We start from the raw sequence: 20,104 nt of genomic DNA on the forward strand, positions 1-20,104 counted from the left end.
AGGAATTGCGGGGGCAGTCAAGTTTAAATAAAACACTTTCACTGCTCCCATTTCGCAATCTCGCTCAATTAACTGAAGTAAGTGACATTTGATGTGTGAGGGGTCAGATGTAAACATATTTTAAAAGGCCTGAAAATAAATCACTTTGAAAACAAGGCAGAGACGCAATAGATTTTTTAATTACACAATCCCCTACATCAGTAAGAAAATGCCAGAATTTCCTGTGCATTTAAAAATTATTTCAAGCTAACTTAAGATTAAAACCCCAGGTCAAACCAGGACCAGCAGCTTTAATCCTCAGCACGTGTACATTATATCGAGATAAAAGTATAGTGTATATAGTGTGTTTACCTTCATTTCTATTTTTGGGTTTTTTTGTAGGAACTTTAATATTTCTCATTTATTTTTTTGTGGGGCGAAGGGAATATACATTACAAAGGAAACACCAAGTGGAAAATAATAAAGGATTTCTCTAAGTTCTTTACCGATCTTTATGTCAAATATATCCAATCGGAACTCCCTCAGTTGATAAAAAATTCGTCGAATTTAGGACGATCCAAAACTGCTAAACCCATAAGATACAAAACGATTTGCATTTGTAAACAATTTAATTCTGTGCAGCTGGGAGGCGCTCCACAGTGGCCAGTCAACGTCAGTAAAATCTTGGTAGGTTCGTCGTTCGTAAAACCCCCAGCTGCACACGCAACACTAAACAATAAATTTGGACAAGCCATGGACAGGAGACAGAAAACAACGAAACCAAAACGGGCACAAAACAGAAGGGAAATGAAACGAGAAACGCGGAACGATCCAGACCCGGAGATCCCAGCCGTGGGATCACTTGCTGTCGGGACAGGCCATCTGATACAGGAACTGCACGATGGTGCGGGTGGGTCTGCCGGTCATCCGATCCTTGAGCAGGTATGGAAGCGGATTGTGGCGCGTCAGCATGCCCACGTTCCGGATGTCTATATGGGCCCAGTCCGCGCAGGGCACCAGTTCGTGGAGCACGGCCGCGGCAATGCAGCTGGAGGCGGGTCCAATCCCCCTGTTGCTGATGTCGAAGGTGAGGTTCGGGGTCACCAGCTGCTTGAAGTAGCGCCACAGGGGCAGACGCCACAGCCGATCTCCAGTGAGGCCTCCTGCCTTCTCGAACTGCTTGGCTATGAAGTTGGAGTTGGTGAACATTCCGGCGGCGGATTCCCCAAGACCAGCACAGACGCCGTATCCCACGGTGGCCAGGTCAACCACCAGACGCGGCTTATAGGTGGTTTGGGCAAAGAGCAAGGGATCTGCCATCACAACTGTTCCCGCCTTGCTCACATCCACGATTCCCAGGGTCTTGCCGTTCAGCAGGGTGACCACATCGCCCGGTTTCACGGCCATTCCGGAGGGCATGTTCTCGCAGAGCGGCAGGACGGCCGAGATGTTCACGGGCAATGACAGAGCCGCTGCAGCGCGAACGGCGGCCACACAAACCGCTGCTCCGGCCATGCAACCCCGGTACATGTGCAGGCAATCCTTGGGTCGCAGGCACAGTCCCCCACTGTTGTACGTCAAGCCCTTGCCCAAGAGCAGGATGGGTCTGTCCTCGGGCGCAGTGCCGCAGTAGCTGACCTCCAGAACCACCGGGGGCTCGCAGCTCCCCTTGGCCACCATTAAGAACGAGTTGAGGTTATTCGATTCTATCCAATCCATAGAGCGCACCTCCACGGACACCCCGCAGGGACATAGCGCATCCACCGCGGACTGCGCGAATATGGTGGGGGTCATCTGGTTCGCGGGGGCGTCGCTTAATCTCCTGGCCAAGTTCTGCGATTCAGCCTTGAACAGACCCCTCGTCCAGGCATCCACATCCGGTGAGTCGTAGAGATCCAGCTTGGGCACTTGAGTCCGGTCCTGCTTGCGCTTGTTGCTGTTGTACCGCCAGATGGCCAGGGCACTGCCCTCTGCCGCCTGTTCCGGATACTCCATGGAGTCCACAAACACCTCCGTACATCCCTGGAGCTGCAGGGCCCGAGCTCCCACGCCAGCGGCAACGCGGGCGTTCTCCATGCCCTCGTCGATATTCTCCAGGTCATTGAAGCCGGCGCCCTCCTGGCCCAAGCCCACCACGGCAACTGCCCGGAACTCGGCATCCACGTTCATAAACACCTTACCCTTGCCCAAGTCCCCCTTGATGCCGGTTTCGCGCAGCAACTCCGAGATTTTGCCCTGCGTCCGATCGTCGAACTTTTCGCCGCTGGACGTCATCTTGACCTCCTTGCCGTCGCCCTCCTTGGAGTACACGCCCACCACCACGCCCTTGATCACAGTCTTGCTGTCGCACTTGTCCGTTATTCCTGCCAATCCCCTCAGGGCTTGGAAATTATGCGGCTGAAGTCTGTAGTTTAGAAGCGGTCCCCCGAGCACATCACACGTTTTCCAGGTGCCCTGGACCCTTCTGTATAGGCTGCGATTGCGGGTAAAAGCGTTCATCATGCGTGTGGATGCCATATTTGGGTTACACGTCCTCTGGTTTTCGGTTTAGTCCGCCCTTTTTCGTCTGGTCAGAGGAGAAGGAAAATAGGTAAAATTTTTGATCAAGTTCCTAATAATTGTGGAAAGACAGTAGAAAGTGTGTTCCTCCGTTAAGCTAAAGGGTAGACTAACTAAGTCCAAAAAGGAGACAATATAAGGGACGCCCACTCCGTTCGAGTTTTTAATACGCTCGCATCCCAAGTGCATATCTGATTTTTAAAGATCAGAAAAAAACAATGTTTTTACAAATATATATCGTAACAGTTGTAAAACTTTCGACACGCGTGTTTTTACTCAAAAATGAAGTCCTATAAACATTTATTCCTCATCGGAGTCGGCTTGATTGGAGGGCTTGAGGCTGCCGAAGACCTTGGCCGGTATGGCCTTTTGCTCGAAGCGCAATTTTTTCATTACAAGGCCTTCCTCGTCGGTTTTTGTGGCGGCCTCGGTAGCTCCGTTTTCATTTACAGGCTCGTTTTCCTCCTCGTCGTCCTCGTCGTCATCGCTGTCTCCAATGTCAATCTCATCGGGATTAACAACAGTATCCTTCTTGTCCTTGGCACCTCCCTGAGTTTCGCCGCGCACAAACATAATATTGGAAGCCGTCTTTTCGGGGGCCTTCTGTTTGGCCTCGGCTGCCGCCTGGCGGGCTTTCTCCTCCAGCGCACGCATTGCATCCGGCCCAGCTCCTGCTCCGGCATCCGCAGCCGCTCCATTGTTTGTATTCAGGAACTGGGCGGCCATCATGTTCACCTGCGTATTGTAAGTGGCCTGCACGGAGCGCTTGATGCGCAGCATTTCGCGCATTGTGTCCTCGTTGCCGTGACGAACTTCGAACTCCTTCCAAGTTTGCCAAAAGTCAGCGGTAATGCGAGGATCACAAACCTAAAGGATACAAAGCATACTAAGAAAATATTACCTTTTTAATATTTAATAACATACCTGTGAACAATGAGCGTAGATGGCCCTGGCTCGGTCCACTTCGCCCAATTTCGTTTCCAGTTCGGCGAACTTGACGCACATGTGTCGCATATTCTGCTCGGGCAGCGATTCGATGGCCTTCTCATAAATTTCCCGGGTACGTGGTAAGCCATAGATCTCGGCCGCCTTCTTCACAAATATGTTGTACATGTCGAACATCTCCTCTTCCTTCACAGCAGAAGTGGCGCGATCATAAACCGACATGGCATGCCGGGCGAGACCGTGCTCCTCTTCCAATTTAGCATACAGTAAATAAAAGTACTTGGCGTGCTCGGGAGGACATTGATCCAGACACTGTTCGAAGAGATCCCGTGCCCGCTCCAATTTTGTACCGCCATAACGCTCCAAAAACTTGCTCAAGTAGGAATTCCATATGTCGTACACATTAGGCCATTTGAACAGAGATATGCCCTTCTCATATGCTCGATAGGCCTCCTCAAAGTAGTTGTGCTCTTCCAGGAACATCCCGTAGTTTATGATGATCTGCGGCGTGCATATCTTCAGGTCGATAATCCGCTCATAGACGGCTTTGCAGGTCTTAAAGGTTCCGAATGACTCCTCCAGATCAGCATACATGGACCATACTTTCAAAGAACGATGAAGGCGCGCCTGAACTGTTTCCGTATCATCGTGATAAGCTATCTTTCGTTTCGGCATGGCCGTGGCCCTTTGCATAAGCTTGAGAGCCCCCTCGAACTGCTGCTGACGAAGCTCCATCTCCGCCCATTCGCACCACACCGCCGCCAGATCCTCTACCTTGACGTACTCAACCTCAGTGCCGCGTTCGAAGACTACACGGGCATCCTCAACCTGCCCGTTCGCCTCGTAGAATTTCGCAAACTCCACCCATAGGGTGTGCAGCTTTCCAACCGCCTGCTTCGGCTGCACTGTTTGCACGGCCTCCGTGTACGTACTTATAATCTCGGCGGGCTTGTCCTCGTACAGGGTCACCCGCTTGTGCCACTCGTGCACATTGTGCGGATTTTGACGCAGAAGCACGCTGTTCAGCAGCAGCAGCCGGCGCTCCATGAGGTATTCGAAGCGCGAGAGGCGTAGTTCTACGTCGATGTCGTCCTCCTCGGTAGCCGCATCGTTACTAGCCACCTGCTCCATACGCTTGTTCAGAGAGAGTTCCTCAAATTGGGCATATTCGTCGAAGACTTGGGTAAAGTCCCTCACGGTGGTCACCGTTTGAATAGCCTCCTCGTAGATGTCCCTTGCCCGATCAAATAAGCCGGAGCGCACATAGTAATCCGCCAGGGAGTTCCACAGGTGGCCCAGCTGATCGGTATAGCGGCGCAGTCCACCCCGAATAATGGCGTCCACATTCAGGGAGTGCACCTTGTGCGGGTTCTTCGAGATGAGGTCACACAGCTCGTTCCACAGCTGATGGTTGGACTTGCCGTGCTTGGAAACGAAGTGCTCGTTGTCAACGATGTGCGCCAGCTGCTGGGCAGCTTCGTCCAGTCGCTCTGCCTCCTGCAGGTAGTCAACATACTCCTCGGTGTCTTCGGGAAAGAGTTTCAGGTATCGGCGGTAGACCCTTAAAGCAGTTTCCGGCATCTCAAAGCGTCGCACGAACTGCAGATACAGGGGCCAAATCCGGCCGTGCTGCGTGATGGGCAGAGCCCTCAGAGCCCGGTCGAAAACGTGGCGGGTTCGGGTGATCTTGCATTGCGCGGTCATGAAGGCACCATAATCCATCCAGATTCGGGGCATTTTGTGCATGAAAACGAGGGCTCGTTCGAATGCGCTGTTGACCTCCTCGTACATGGGATCCGTGGGTATCTTTCCGCGCACTTGCTTCCTGCGGGTCCGCAAATAATTGTGCCAGATCTTGTAGCTGCCGGGAAGCTCCTTCAAGGCGCGCTCATAGACCAGATTAACACCATTATCCGGGGCCTTGGCCTTGTGGTCTATGTAGCGCAGCCAATGTTTTACGGAGTATGCGTTCCGCAAGATTTCCTCCTCATACGGTACATCCTCCTCTTCCTGTGGGTGTGAGTAAGCTGAGTTAGCCTTATGTTCATGTGTAGTTAATGGTACTTACGAAATTGATTTCTATATTCAGCGATTGTACTGTTTTTGTCGCCATTTTCCGTGATTTTCACAACACGAAAAGCCGCAAACAATTTTTCTCTTTTCATGCGCGTCCCACAAAACAGCTGATGTAAGCGGAGTTGCCACAAAGTCGCAAAAGTAGTGTTAGTAAAAATATACCAGAAAATAATTATATTTGGCAAAGACAACAGCTAGCTGGATATTAAATAACGTATGTATACATATAAAATAAAATATAATAGGTGTATAAATATTAGTTCATTTTATTAAGGGACGTTAAAGTAATAAAGAACTAATCTAATTTATGGAGCGTCAGAAAAAAATTATAAAATCGATTAAAAAATGAAATTAAATTATTATTTATTAAAAAACCAGCTACTTTTACCGGTTTTAATTATTTACTTTTATTTTATAACTGCATTCAATTTTATTTGTTGAATATCAAGTCAAATGTGAACTTTCTAGAATATCTCAGTGGTATTTTTTGACCCGCGTTGAATAAGTATTTTGCCCCTCGCGCGCTGCCCAACACTGGCCTCAGTTCGTGAATTTTGTGGAAGCCCGTCTGCTGATGTTTTCGTCGCTGCGGCCGATAATTTGATTTTCATACCGTTTGCGTATTCCGCACAGTCCGCTTTACGCGCTCGTAAAATCGCAAAAAACACAAGTAACCGGATCGCTTGAGAAGTTTTCGTAAACACCTTCAGTTGGCCTGCACTTTGCATAATTTACGCAACGAAGGCAACTGCGTGAGTGCACCAACACACACCAACACGTCGGCGCGAAAGAGAGCGCAGAGAGTGAGGAGCGCAGGCGAGTTGGCAGCCAAAGGCGAAAAATCAAAGTCTGTCGAAAATCCACTATATAAATAGCCCAAAATGACGCGCTTGAAACATTTCTCAGCATAGAACGACTATCAACCGACTAAAAATTAAAATAACACCCAACGACCGGGCCAAAGGAGCCAAAGTGGTAAGTAAAATCGCAGGAAAACAAGAAAAAACACGTCACACGCACTTGGCAGTGGTGTGCGTACGTTTGTGAGTGAGTGGGTGGGTGTCATAAATATTTTCGCACACACTTGTTCCTGCATTGATTTTTTTCGGACAGGTTCAAACTTGTGTGTGCCGCCTTCCAATTGGTCCAGCTAAATCCAATTAGACCGGGTCCCAAGTAAAAACCACCCCCGGAAAATCCATTTCCCTGCTTCGAAACAGCTGTTTCGTACGGGTTTTCAAAATTTTCCACTCACTGATGTTGTGTGAGGGAAATTTTTCGGCATTTTAGGGCCTCCCTATTGAATGTAAACAGAAGAAGCGGAAGTGCGGAAAAGCGCTTAGATTTCTTGCCGGTCTTGGCCCACTCTCGCTCGCTCTTTCGGCTGTTGCCACCCACCGAACTGACACACTGAGCCACCCACAGCAACAACAACTCTCTGCAGCTTTGAGCCGCATGCAGCTTTTTTTACGGCCAGCGAGAAAGCTTTCTTTGTCTTTGGCATCAAAGTTCACCGACTACTGCATCCAGTTTGCTAAAATCACAGTAAAAGTACAGGATATCTTTAAATCAAATCCTATAAAATAAGGCACAATCGGTGTTCTCAGAGTTATTCCTTTAAAACTCGCAAATGGAAAACCCATTTTCACTAATATAGAAAGATCTAGTTCACACTACCGTTTTCAAAAATCCACGAATCAGAATTATAAAACTAAAATGTTTTTAAAAGGCACAATATCTTTTCATTTTTCCATAACAATTTAATTGCACCCAAATTTAAGCCTACGAAAAAAAATTTTTTATTGTTACTTCGAACGTAAAGTTAAAAATGAATTATGATATTCCATTAAACTTATATATAAAGGACTTGTTATACATTCCTGTTTTGGAACTAAAAATGTTTATAAAAATAGTTAAGATTGGAATGTTTAAAATTACTTTTAACATCAATATAAACCTAGATATATCTTAAAGACAAGCAAGACAACCATAATATCAGCTTGGCAGCCCATCGCAGCTTAACAAACATTCTTACTTATACTCCATAAATACCCTGCCAAAGCTTCTCTTGGCCAAAAACAGCTTTCTCGCCTCCTTATCGCCTCATTTATTGATTCCACTCCTCTGTTCTTATTTCTACTTGCAGCCAAAGCAACGCAACGACGCATAAACGATAGTTAGTAAAGGTGCAAAAAGTTAACTAAATCCATTCTTTTCTTCCGCCATAAAAAGTGCTTTAAATCTGTCACCATGTCGCGTTCAAGTAGTTTGTTTTTCAACTCGACTGCTAAGTTAGAGACTAAAAAACTTAATTGATTCGATCGAGAAGAGTAAGAGCCAGCAGGCATTAAAGAGTTAAAACACAAATAATCACTACCGAAACCCGTTTGTGAAGAATCGCGAAGAGTGTTCCAGAAAAGTGCAACCACACATTCCCACACAGTATAAACAAAAAAACATAGCTTTAGCAGCCAGGGACTTGTCCCACGTCCACACCACCCACTTCGGTTAATCTCGCTTGGTACTAAGGGTTAATCGCCTAATGGCAAGTTCGCTCAACAAGACGAGACACAGGCGCAGACTGGCTGCGATCTCGTTCCTATCGAATATCTCGTTAGATGGCACCCATCGGGACACCAAATTCGGCGCAACATTCGGCAGCAGCCTGCTCTGCAACCAGAATAAGAACCCATCCTCGCTGGGACTCGGCTCGGGGGGCTTCCATCCGCACTATCAGCAGCACCACCACCAGCGCAGCCACTCGGCGACGCACCACAACCACCAGAAGCGGCATCACCCGCAGCAGCAGCAACATACCCAGCAGCAGCAGCAGCACCAGCAGCAGCAGAACCATCAGCAGCAGCAGCACCAGCAGCAGAATGGCGCCCTCGGCTCGCCGCTCCTCTGCAGCGCCGATGTCCACATGGGCATCGACGGCGGCATCGGGATCGGGCTGGAGGACTGCACCTCTGGTGCCAGCGATGGGGACGGGCATTTTAGTGAAACTGAAAATATGGGTCAATACTTGATGAACGTCCCGCCGGCCGCCGAGCACATTCGCAGCAGCATGGTGCCGGCCGAGAGACGCAACATAAAGCGGCCGACCTCGTCGGGTCGTCAGAACCACCAGGTTCCGGGCAGTGGCAATATGGGCATCAAGGCTCAACAGCAGCAGCAGCTGCAGCTGCAGCAGAAGTTGCAACAGCAACAGCGGCAGGCACGGAGTTGCGCCGCCGGCAGCGGAGGGTCGGGTGCCGAGAGCGGCAGCGATTCGGACAGCGTCAAGATACCGCTCAAGGTGTCCAATCTGGGCAGCGGCGGTGGCGTCGCCGGGGGAGCGGGCAGCAAGCTGTTGCCGCTTAGGGAACGGTGAGTAACCCATTTCTTATCACAATGTTAGTACACTGTCCGTGGCTCAGAACCAAGGAGTTTTAGTCATCATGTAACTACATGGACGATGTCTTCCTATCAGTGCTTTAGTGAGCAGTTACTAAAAAGGCTTTTAATAACTGCTCTATAAAGATGTTTAAACCTAAATTCCATAACTACCATAACCTCCATGTTCAAATTATGGGGCAATCAAATAATTTATTATTATTATACATTATAATTTTATAAACACAATATTTTGCTTAACAAGTACATAATTGGTAAATTACCATAACTTTTTATTAGGCACATTAAAAAAGATTGAAAATGATGCGTCAATAGGGTTTTGTTCTTATATTAATATTTCCTGCTCTTCCAATTTTTCCTATAGTATATGCACTTCTCAAGACTCACAAATAGATTGACAAGTGACGTCAAGTCGCCAGCTCTTCCCCATTCGCTTTTCAATATTTTCTATAAAGCGTGGGAAATTCTGTTAGTATTTGGTTGCTCTTTGTTGATTTATAAATAATTCCTGGCTATAAAAATGAATCACTTCGCTTGACCACTGAACTTCTGTTCAGTTCAATTAGGCTGTCGTCATAATTGGCATCGATTTTCCGTGGCCCCTCCTCCTCGAGTCGTTAATTGAAATTTCCGCTTAAGTTGCGTTAGCCAATTGACACTTGGTCTCTAATTTGCTTACAAAAGGCTCAGCTTGATCAAAATAGCGCGAAACAAAACAGACGAATACAATGATCCCCGCGGCAGCTGGGCGGTCTGAAATCGAAAATTATTTATAAGTTTTAATTTGTGAAATTCGAACATTGCCAGAGCGCCTTCCAATTGTGACGTATTTTCGCAGGGGGGATTTGCACGTTTTCAACGCCTGATGGTGCATAATTAGGGGCCTGTTGCCGGTCACCCGGCGCCAAAAATAGCCCCCGAAAACATATATACTTCTGTTGAGCTAAGGGTTGGGGTGGGGGTGAGAATCGGCTTCATTCACCGACGTGTGCCGGCTCAATTAACGTAAATTGGAGAGCGTGCCCAGCGAAAAGCTGGGCAAACAATTGTCTGAATTGAATTGCATGTCGGGAGGCGTCGGCGTTCGTTTAATTTGGAGCTTTAGTCCGAGGCGCGGTTTTGTCACGCATTTAAGTGACCTGTCGCCGGTGGAGCATTGCTATTATCTAGTGGACAATGGGCATAAACATGCAATGGTTACGCAAGTCGCAGTGCGTGCCGCAGTGAGAACGCCAATGAATCGCTCGTAAATCGCTCGCGATTCGCTCGTAATCCTCCTTGAACTTCCGCCCTTCCCAGCCGTCTGGCCATTTCTTTGTCTTTCTCCGGGCAAAGCTAAACTGCATCCCAGAGCTTTCACTCCCAATGCCAGAGACAAGTTTCGTTGAACTCGTCGAATGCGCTTTGACAAACTGACCTTGTTTCGCATGCAGCTTTGCAGTCGCGCTCCGATGGCGTTTCGGTATTTCTGCCTAGCGTTTTCGGTTTCTTTCGCGTGGTGCCGCCACTCAACTGGTGGCTAACCCGTTTTAGGGGTGGGGGACGGAACCCATTGTCATCTATCCGGGGCTTATGTACCTAGGCATATGCAGTTGGCGCCTAGCCAATTGGCTTGTCAGTGCCATTTGCTGGGGCAAATCATTTTCCCGAGTTAATTTGGCAATTACCAAAAACTAAGGGACGAGAGATACTAACAGATACTGTAAGATAACATTCATCGCGGTTTTTTTATTTCTTATGTTATTCATCAACAAAATATTGCCTAAAATTTGCATTTTTATAACTTTAATGATTTGAGCTGTAGGGTGAATATTAGTCAATTTGTATAATTATTATTTTATGCGTATGTCAAAAATAAAAATCACTGTTTGTTAAAGTGGATTGCATTCTGCTTCTTAAATTGAAGAAACAAAATTATACATTATTTTGAGTGATTTTCTGTGCACCTTATCGTAACAAAATGACCAGCAGTTAATTATATACATATCGACTGATAAGATTAGCCTGTAAAGATCTTGATAAATAAAGTATAGACCATATATCATATATAGCCTTCTTGTACCCTCAACAGGCTTATCTGCCATGTGGGAAAACGATCAAGCACTCGATAAGAAACCCCATTGACGTTAAAGACAATTTTAGGATTCTCTGATGTCAGGTGATATAAAAGTTTACTACTAGGTATATGACTGCTAGAATTTTCCCTCTCCCTTTGCAATTGCAAAGTGATTTCTGATATATGTAATTGAGTGAGCTTTGGAGTCCAGTGGTCGTGACTCAGCTTACGGACAACAAAGGGGACTTAATGCCACATCATCAGAAGAAAAGATTCTTAGCGCTAGTGAAAAATTCCTAAGTGCCCCAGATTCTCATTCCGCAGTATAAAAACAAAAATATTTTGATCCCAATGGGATCCAAACAAATTCTTATTTTACCCACCAATCTCGAGTTACGTCCACTACTACTTCCGCTCCAGAATGGTACGATAATTCTGATTTTGCAGAACTTGTTGAATCGGCACATTGCAACAGCAAACAAAAATATTTTGTTATGCGAAACGCTGTATTTCTGGTGTGGGAATCATGCCACAAAAAGCTGCGCAGGCGCAAAAACAAACTGCGTCGCAATTCGAAAACCAAAACAAACTACTTAAGTCCAGTTTTTGTTTTGAAACCTGAGCTGCTTCGTGGAGTTGGCCGAATTATGGAGAGGAGAGATACAAAAAAAGCTGAAACTTTGCCGAAAACGTAAACAATTTTTTTGCCATGCTATCATTCTTTTCATTCTCAATTTTCACTTCCCTTTCAGAGGTTGCGTCATGGCATATAACTTGATTTAAGGGAGTGGCCTTTCTGTCCCTGCAACCCGAGGACCTCCAACCTCCAACCTCCAGCCGGCAGAGGCAAAGCTCGGCATTGAACTTGGGCGGCACGAGCTTTTGTGGCCTCATCCTGGCTGCCTCGTCCAGTGTCAATGTCAATGTCGAGGCTGCAAACCTGTCCGACCCAAGACCCTCCCCGAACCCCCTTCTTTCACTCCGCCGAACTGGGTAACCTTGAGGGCAGAGTTTTATGCAATCGACGACGTAATAAGAACCGGTTTCTTGTTTGTTTTCGCTTTTTGTTGCTCGCACTGCTTGTGCGTTTAGGGGTTCTAATCCTTGATGTTAGGGAAATGTTTTCAAGGTCGCCCTTTAAAGGGTTCCCTTTTCTGCCGCAGGGTGGGAAAATGTGTGTCAGTGGTGCAGGCGCTGCATGCACAGCGGATGCAATTTGCAACTGCATTGAAGTTTACGCAATCCACCCCTAGAACTCGTTTCGTTCCAGCACACAAAAAATCAAAATACTAGTTTTACCTTTTAGGTTAGTTAGTAAATGTTTCTTAGAAACAGGTTTTTTTAAAATACAGTTTTAGTAAAATTCGTTTAAGTGATGTCTAATTTTTCTCTGTGCATCTGGAAACTCAGGAAAAATAAGCAAAGACGGTCATAAAGCTCCATTGCCACGCTTGTCTGCCGAGAAATGAACGATAAGCCAGAAGATGACATAGACACGCCTAATCCATTTCGTAAATATAATATATGTATTTACTGCGATGTCTTTGTTGACTATATTGCACTGGGGATATGTGTACCCAAAACAAAGACCCCTCGCGATAAAGCCCCCCTTTTATCGGCTAAACTCATTGCTAATAACTGCGACTTATTATATTTAAACCGACACATGTTCAGCCCAACTTCAACCAGGCCGTGTCACATTATTATGTTTTATCTGTTCGTTTCAGTGGCTTTCGCTTGGCGCGTTTATGACTCCCACTGTATTTGGCAGTAAAAGCGGTTAAAAGCGGATAAAATGGGTTCTCTCTTGCAAGTTACTCGGTTATTTGTTGATTTCCACTCTTGCCAAAGTTGTTTTTTGTACTGCTGACTTTGAAGTTAAGACGAGGGGTCCATAAAGAGCAAAGTTGTGGGATGAATTTGAAGCCAAACAAATTGAATAAGTGAGAATATTTTAGTATTCTCAAATTGTTTTGTTCAAATTTGCGGCAGAAAACTACTAGTTTTATATCAGCACAACGTCTATTTTCTTTGTTTGTGCTTTTTATCGACAGCCTTCACTTGGTCTTGGAAATACAAACTATTTTTTGTGCTATTTGCGTTTATGTAATTACTTTGGACTTGTGTAAACAGAGAATCGCTCGATCTTTTTGCTCGGCCAAAACGCTAGCGTTTTCGGCATTCCATTTTGTGCAGACTGTTTGTTTACAGCGCGGTTCTTCTTTTGCTACGCCTTCCTTGCCTAACACGATTATTGTTGTTGTACCGCACCGCTTTCTACTGCTTCGATTGGGTTTCGTTGGATGTGTTGCACCTTATCTAGAACACCATTTCGTTCCGAAATCAGCTTTTGTTCGAGGCAAGAGGAGCCCAATAGATTGATTGCGGGGAAACAATTTGCGTCAGCTCCTCAAAGATCGCCAGTCTCAAGTTGAAATATATTGCAAAGAATATGTATTGATTATAAATAAAGCAATATATTTAACGTTAGAATTTCAAATGAAAATTTATTAAAGCTGCTTTCTTATATCTTAAAAAATGTCCAATTGCGTTTTTACATCGATTTACGACCTTTTTTCAGAGTTTTTTCCAGCGCCTTGTCTGCGTTTTTCTAGCGACTCAAGCGCGTTTTGTTGGCGACTCTCTAGCGGTTTTAATCGCCTTTTCCCTTACTTTTTGGTTATCCAAACATGTTTTAAGCAATTTTCATATGATATATATCTTTAACATTTTGGATTTCCCTTGCTTTTTTGGCTAAAGCTCTTATCACAAGACCTGCATTTAAGCTCTTGTGCACGTGATCTGGTCAAACGGAAACTTATATAACAAACTTACTTCTATTAACATCTGTTTGCATACAGCCAGCTGATAACAGGAAAAACAACAAACCCATGATGACAATAACAAAAGTGATTGCTGATAAAAGTGAAATTGACTCAGTTGATTTGATTGCCCCACACTGACAAAGAGTTCTTGAAAAGGTGGAAAACGGGGAAAGGGGAGCGAAGATAGCGCAATTAAAATATTTTATTTTCGATTTAGCTCTGGGCATGATTTATTTGCTTGCTTTCTCGTATGCAGACGTGAATAGTATATTTACCCAAGCTTTCAGTAGCAGTTTTCGGTCAATATTTGCAAATCAAAATCAACGAGAAAGACTCTAGACTCTATGCGAAAGGCACATGTATCTCAGATACACACAGGTGAAAGAAAAACACTTTATGGCATGCAAATTTGCAAAGCGTTAAGAAGTTTAGGATTTTTTCTAACATTCTCCATCAGTTTGTGGACCTCAGATGTATAGTTTACTGATATCAGATAAGGTTTATTACCGGAAAATTTTGATTTGTAGCAGAATAAATAAACAGTAAATGTAAATGTTTTTAGATGATCTATAAATGTACGGAATGGAATGTTATATAACATGTTGAATTGGGAAAAATTCATTGAAATTTCTTATATGCAAATTCTCTCAACTTAGAAAACCGTTCATTTCGAAGTATTCTGAAGTATATTTTTCAATTCATCGATCTATTATTAGAATTTAAATATTGTTTGTTCGGGTCACAGGCGAACAGCGTCTCATAGACGGAGTTTAAAAAGAAGGAGCCGAAATGAAAAACTATTCAAAACCAGACTACATAGCACGCACACTTGCATGCTTGTTTGAGTTGCAGTGGTGGTCGAAGGCTTCCCTCTCGCTCGCACACGCACTTGGCCCAATCTCTTATCAACGCACACAAAAACACACAAACTCATTAGCGAGTCAATAAGTTAGACGAACCGAAAACACAAAAGCAAACGTACAAAAATAATGTTTGCCGGCCCTTTTCTTCATCCAAACACACACACACACAGTTTGGAGTCATCCCCCCACCCCTCCTCGTTCTTTCCACATTTGTAAGCATGTAAAATAAAATTCCAGCTTCTACTTCTGGGCGCCTGTTAGAATGCTCCAACTAATTAACGGGTTATGACAGCCTAGGCGCCACCTCCATCATAATAATTCGGGGGAGGGGGCCTTGAATGCGAGTGAAACCCGAGCAGCCTGCACTTCATCCGACTAATTAACGCAGAATCGTCGCCTCCAAGAGTTTCGGGGAGTTAACCCGCCCCACCACACATTTTTGACTGTAACCTCGACCTAGACCAATTATCCCAAGGTAACCTACCAGGCGCACAGATGCCGTCCGCACGACGACTTCGGTTGGCTAATTGACTTCAGTTGCGGCTGCCCTTCGGCACTGCACGTGTGTGTGTGTGCGTTTTCGAGTGTGTGCGCTGTGTTTGATTTCCAAAAATACACCAGCGATAAACGTGCGGCGTTCCGATCGCCCTTAAAACGCATAATGGAAAATCTTTGTGCGTGCCCCTCTGCGTTTCTGCGGGCCTGTGAAAATATCGATCATTGCATGAGGGGTGTGCCGATGGCCCCTGCCAAGATCTTTAGAGACCCATAAAAAGTCGATCTTAGCTACACATAAAACCGAAATAAAAACAAAAATAGCTAGATATACGCAACATTTTTATAGTAAAGGTTGTGTAATAATTGTAATAATTAAAATTATATAATAGTTTCACAAATAAAATAAAAGTCTTTTTTTTTTAATTTAAACTGAAAGTCAGTTGCGTCGGGCAAACCGCCAAACTTAGCTATACATAAAACAGGCATAAATCCAAAAATAGCTAGATATACGCAACATTTTTACAGTAAAGGTTTTGTAAAAATTAGATAATAGTTTCACAAATAAAATACAATTTTTTTTTAAATTTAAACTAAAAGCCAGATGGGTCGGGCGAACCGCCAAAAAAAGCAATACATAGGACCAACATAAACCTAAAAGTAGCTAGGTATACGCAACATTTTTATAGTAAAGTTTTTGTGAGTAATAAAAATTAGGTAATAGTTTCACAAATAAAATAAAGTTATTCTATTTTAATTTAATCTTAAAACCTGATGGGTCGGGCAAACCGCCAAAATTATTAATACATAAAATCGAAGTAAAATTAAAAACAGGTATGCGCAACATTTTTGTAGTAAAGGTAAGTAATAAAAATGAGATAATAGTTTCACAATTAAAACAAAAATATTTTTTTATTTTAAAGCCAGATGGTCGGACAAACCGCCAAACCTAGCTACAAATAAAACAGAAATAAAACAAAAAATAGCTAGATATACGCAACACTTTTATAGTAAAGGTTTTGTAAATAATACAAATTTAATAATAGTTTAACAAATAAAATAACAGTATTTTTTCAATTTAAACTTAAAGCCAGATGGGTCGGGCAAACAGCCAAACTCAGCTATACATGAAACCAAAAATAGCTAGATGTTCGCAATATTTTAATAGTAAAGCTATAGTATAATATAAAAAACAAGATAACAGTTTCACAAATAAAATAATATTTTTTTAAATTTAAACCTGAGGACAGATGGGTCAGGCAAATCGCCAAACTGCCAGCACTAGTATCTTCGCTGGCATTTGTCATTGAATTTATAAATACCAAAAACCGTATTTTTAAACAGCAACAACTTGGGGCGAACAAAACCGCCTTCAAGGTCCAGCCCAACGCGTTTTTGTATCGTTTTGTGCGCGTTTTTCACGCTACTTATATTGTTGAGCGCCTGTTGCTCCTTAGATCGCTACAATTCTAACCGATCTCTGCGTCTCTTCTTCCACTTGCAGCACCTTCAGCAATGGGGCGAGCGATCAGAACTTGCAGCCGGAGAGGAGGGCACGGTTGAACACTGCGCCGGGGATGCGAGCGGGCTCCAATTCGAGCATTGCCATGGGAGGCGGGCTGAAACGCACCTATGTCTTGAGCGGATCGAGCGTTAGCCACATCACCGACGACAGCAGCACGGAGAGCCTGACTCCGGCGGGCACCTTCGCGGGCAGTTTCCGGAACAGCCTGAGCAAGTCGGTCCAGATCAGCGATGGCCGGCGAGGAACCTCCGGCCAGCCATTGGGGCTTGGACAGGGACGAGACGAGCGAATGGTGCTGGTGTCGCGGAAGATTCCGTTCTTCATTTTCTCGTCACTGCCCTACTACAAGGGCAAGAATGGAAGGTGGGTAAAGAAGCACTATGATCTTATCAAAACGGAAAAATGAGTTCTTTAACTGATTTCCCATAAAGATCAGCACCGTTTAGAATCAACATAGAATCAAAAAATAAAGAATATTTTATTAATTCTGTGCCTTTTCAGAGCTGAGTTTCGCAAGGAGGATCGTCGTCGTAGGAATCCATCCACTTCACGTCCCTTGAGTTCCATTAATGATGCACCCTTCGATCCCTTTGATTTGCTGGGAATACAGAAGGCCGAAAGTGGTCAGGTAAGTCGCAAAAACTTACTTAAGTAAGCCCAAGCTGAATAGTAACTAACACTTAATTCTTCACAGGACATATCATACGGTCACTTGCTGATACCTTCACGTCAATACGAAAAGGAGCGCAAAAAGCATGGCAACGCCTCGGCAAATCCTTCCATCTTCGAGAACCAAATGGAGATCACTGGCACGGCGGCGCTCAAGAATCACGGCATTGCGAGGTTGGTGCCGGCTTCCAGTGCTACCATATTTGGATCTCCTTTCGTATCATTTTTGTTGAACACTTTCAATCAGATCCATTTTTTCATGCCCATGATCCATTCTTAACATCCATTAAGAGCCATTATGCATTGCTAGCCATACCGAACGACAACTGTAACCTTTGAGGCCCCTTTGTCTGAGAGAAATGCAATAACCTTTGTACGAATATTATCTTTACTAAAAAGATTTCACCATAAATTAAAATTCTTCGTCCGACTTCAATAAAGTCCAAAGTGTTATGTAAACACTTCTTTGTTACCTTCTCATATTGGTAATATGAGTCTTTTGATCGTAAACAGCTCTGAAGCTGACCTAGCAATACCTATAAAACTGACTCATGAAGAGAGTGATTTATATTACCCAAACAACAATTAAAAATTACCTAGGACTCAGCACATTTTCCGAATTTATATAACTTAAAATCTAAAGATACTTTTTATTACTTGATAGGCTAGAATAATCAGCTATGTTCTTTGTTTTGGTTCGGTAATAGTTGACCCAAAAAAAAACTTGAAAACATTTTGTGGCATTAACTTTTGCTAATTCATTTAACGCTTTGCACTACTTCGTTTCAGCACAAAAACCATAACCAAACGTCAAGGCAAATGGTAAATTTTGAAAACAGCTAATATGACAAAAAATTTACAGACAACCTAGCTATGGGATTAACTTAGCGTATTCCAAAGCCTGGTTGACTGCCAAAAGCTTTTAGTCCACTAACCAACTTCACCTTCCCCACATACACACCTCCAGCCACCCACTCTCACACACATCCAACGAACAAGAATGCTTCAACTAACACAATCCCGCCTTCTCTCACGCTTTACCTTTAGAAATCTATGCTACTTTGGGTATATTAATGTAATATCATTGGATTCGCAGGTGTTTCACGTACGAGAACAACAACCGAAACAGTGCAACAAGTCCGACGCCAGATATGAAGTTGGATATGGACATAGAAAGCGTTATCCTGGGCGGAGATTCTGCGCGTGGACAACTTGTAAGTATTCTTTTCTTTTAGCCTGACGAAATTGCATTATTACTTTGGTATATGTCTTATAGAACCAGCAGTACTCGGCCAGCATCTTGGACGATCCGGAGTTGATTGCCGGAAAGCATCGCACTCTGCTGACCTTCACTTCGTACATGACATCGGTCATCGACTACGTGCGTCCGTCGGATCTGAAGAAGGAGTTAAACGACAAGTTCCGCGAGAAGTTCCCCACCATCCAGCTCACGCTGAGCAAGCTGAGGAGGTGAGATAATTTTATTTTAGAACGTGATTTAAGTTCTTGAACAATTTGCACCGTTTAAATTCCAAAAATGACTTTTCTTTTGGCTTCATTTCCATCTTTCATATCTTTAGAAATTAGAAAACTAAATACAATGTAAAGAACTCTACTAATCAGTTTTCTCTTCCCCTACAGCATAAAGCGGGAGATGCGCAGGATCAACAAACTGGACTCGCGCATCGATCTGGTGACCATTTCGCAGGCGTACGTGTACTTTGAGAAGCTCATCCTGGCCAATCTGATCAACAAGAGCAACCGCAAGCTGTGCGCCGGCGCCTGTCTGCTGCTCAGCGCCAAGATGAACGACGTGAAGGGCGACGCCCTCAAGAGTTTGATCGAGAAGACGGAGAGCGTGTTCCGGCTGAACCGCAAGGAGCTGATCTCGTCCGAGTTCGCCGTGCTGGTGGCGCTGGAGTTCAGCCTGCATGTGAGTCGGCACGAGGTCCTGCCGCACTACCAGCGGCTGCTCTACGAGTCCTAGGAGTGGCCCAAGCGCTGCGCCGAGAAGAGTTTCTTGGCGGCAGCGCAGGCGGTACAGCAGTTGTGTCGCAAGGGCAGTCGCAAGTAGGCGTTCGTACTTATAGCATACTTTCGGGTGTTGGGTTTTCAACGATCATAACAATATTGCCTAGACTTAAGGAGTAGCTACGTAAGATTTGCTAAAACGGTCACAAAAGAATGGAAAACACAAAAATATTTCACATATACGAGTATCTCCCAACATCCCTTTCCCTGGTTTTTAGACTCATAAGTGTTTATGTTTACATATATTTTCTTGGGTTTCTGTTATAGACATTTCAAAAATGAATAAACTAAAGTTAACCAAACGAACCTTACCTATGCATTTGATAAGTTAAGCGCTTATCAACATTTTGTGTCGTCGGCTACTGTTGTTGTAATGTTAATTTTATTCAAATTTCCAGCGGCGACGATCTGTGCCTATTGCCGTTTGCTGTTGGCCGCATGACCAAAGCTAACTAATCCGCCCCGACATGCTCGGGGATCCCACGTACTAGCCGCTTATCCCACCCCATAGTACAAGGCGATTGGAATCAGAGCTTGGTGGCCCATCAATCAGAAATCAATAAATAACTGACGATCGATTATTTGCCATCGCATCAGGCGCACAGCGCTCGGCAACAGGTAGTCCAAAAAAAGAGTTCTCTATAAACAAATACGACTGGGCGATAACCGAAAAATACGGGCTCAC

General features: G+C 44.5%; 3 protein-coding genes across 4 annotated transcripts; 1 reads left to right on the forward strand and 2 right to left on the reverse strand.

The window, feature by feature from the left end:
• Positions 1-604: 604 nt before the first annotated feature.
• Positions 605-2,648, reverse strand: S-Lap5 (Sperm-Leucylaminopeptidase 5). Its single transcript, XM_017087533.4, has one exon. It carries the CDS (start codon positions 2,494-2,496, stop codon positions 838-840), a length of 1,659 nt encoding a protein of 552 aa, XP_016943022.3. The 5' UTR covers positions 2,497-2,648; the 3' UTR covers positions 605-837.
• Positions 2,649-2,674: 26 nt separating this feature from the next.
• fand (Pre-mRNA-splicing factor SYF1 fand) lies at positions 2,675-5,710 on the reverse strand. The gene is made up of 3 exons (XM_017087441.4): positions 5,552-5,710; positions 3,463-5,493; positions 2,675-3,405 (listed from the first exon to the last, which is right to left on the reverse strand). The coding sequence occupies exons 1-3, from the start codon at positions 5,594-5,596 to the stop codon at positions 2,839-2,841; spliced, it is 2,643 nt and encodes an 880-aa protein (XP_016942930.3). The 5' UTR covers positions 5,597-5,710; the 3' UTR covers positions 2,675-2,838.
• A 388-nt stretch (positions 5,711-6,098) lies between these two features.
• Positions 6,099-19,725, forward strand: LOC108019868 (CDK5 and ABL1 enzyme substrate 1). Of its 2 annotated transcripts, XM_017087924.4 has the most exons (9): positions 6,099-6,534; positions 7,706-8,928; positions 16,699-17,082; positions 17,221-17,347; positions 17,414-17,562; positions 18,178-18,210; positions 18,485-18,602; positions 18,665-18,858; positions 19,030-19,725. In XM_017087924.4, exons 2-9 carry the CDS (start codon positions 8,102-8,104, stop codon positions 19,373-19,375), a joined length of 2,178 nt encoding a protein of 725 aa, XP_016943413.2. In that variant the 5' UTR covers positions 6,099-6,534; positions 7,706-8,101; the 3' UTR covers positions 19,376-19,725. The 2 variants fall into 2 exon arrangements, with proteins under 2 accessions (XP_016943413.2, XP_016943414.2); XM_017087925.4 differs by lacking the exon at positions 18,178-18,210.
• Positions 19,726-20,104: the final 379 nt, after the last annotated feature.

Source organism: Drosophila suzukii, chromosome 2R (assembly GCF_043229965.1).
Source record: "Drosophila suzukii chromosome 2R, CBGP_Dsuzu_IsoJpt1.0, whole genome shotgun sequence".
In the NCBI taxonomy this organism is placed as follows: Eukaryota; Metazoa; Arthropoda; class Insecta; order Diptera; family Drosophilidae; genus Drosophila; species Drosophila suzukii.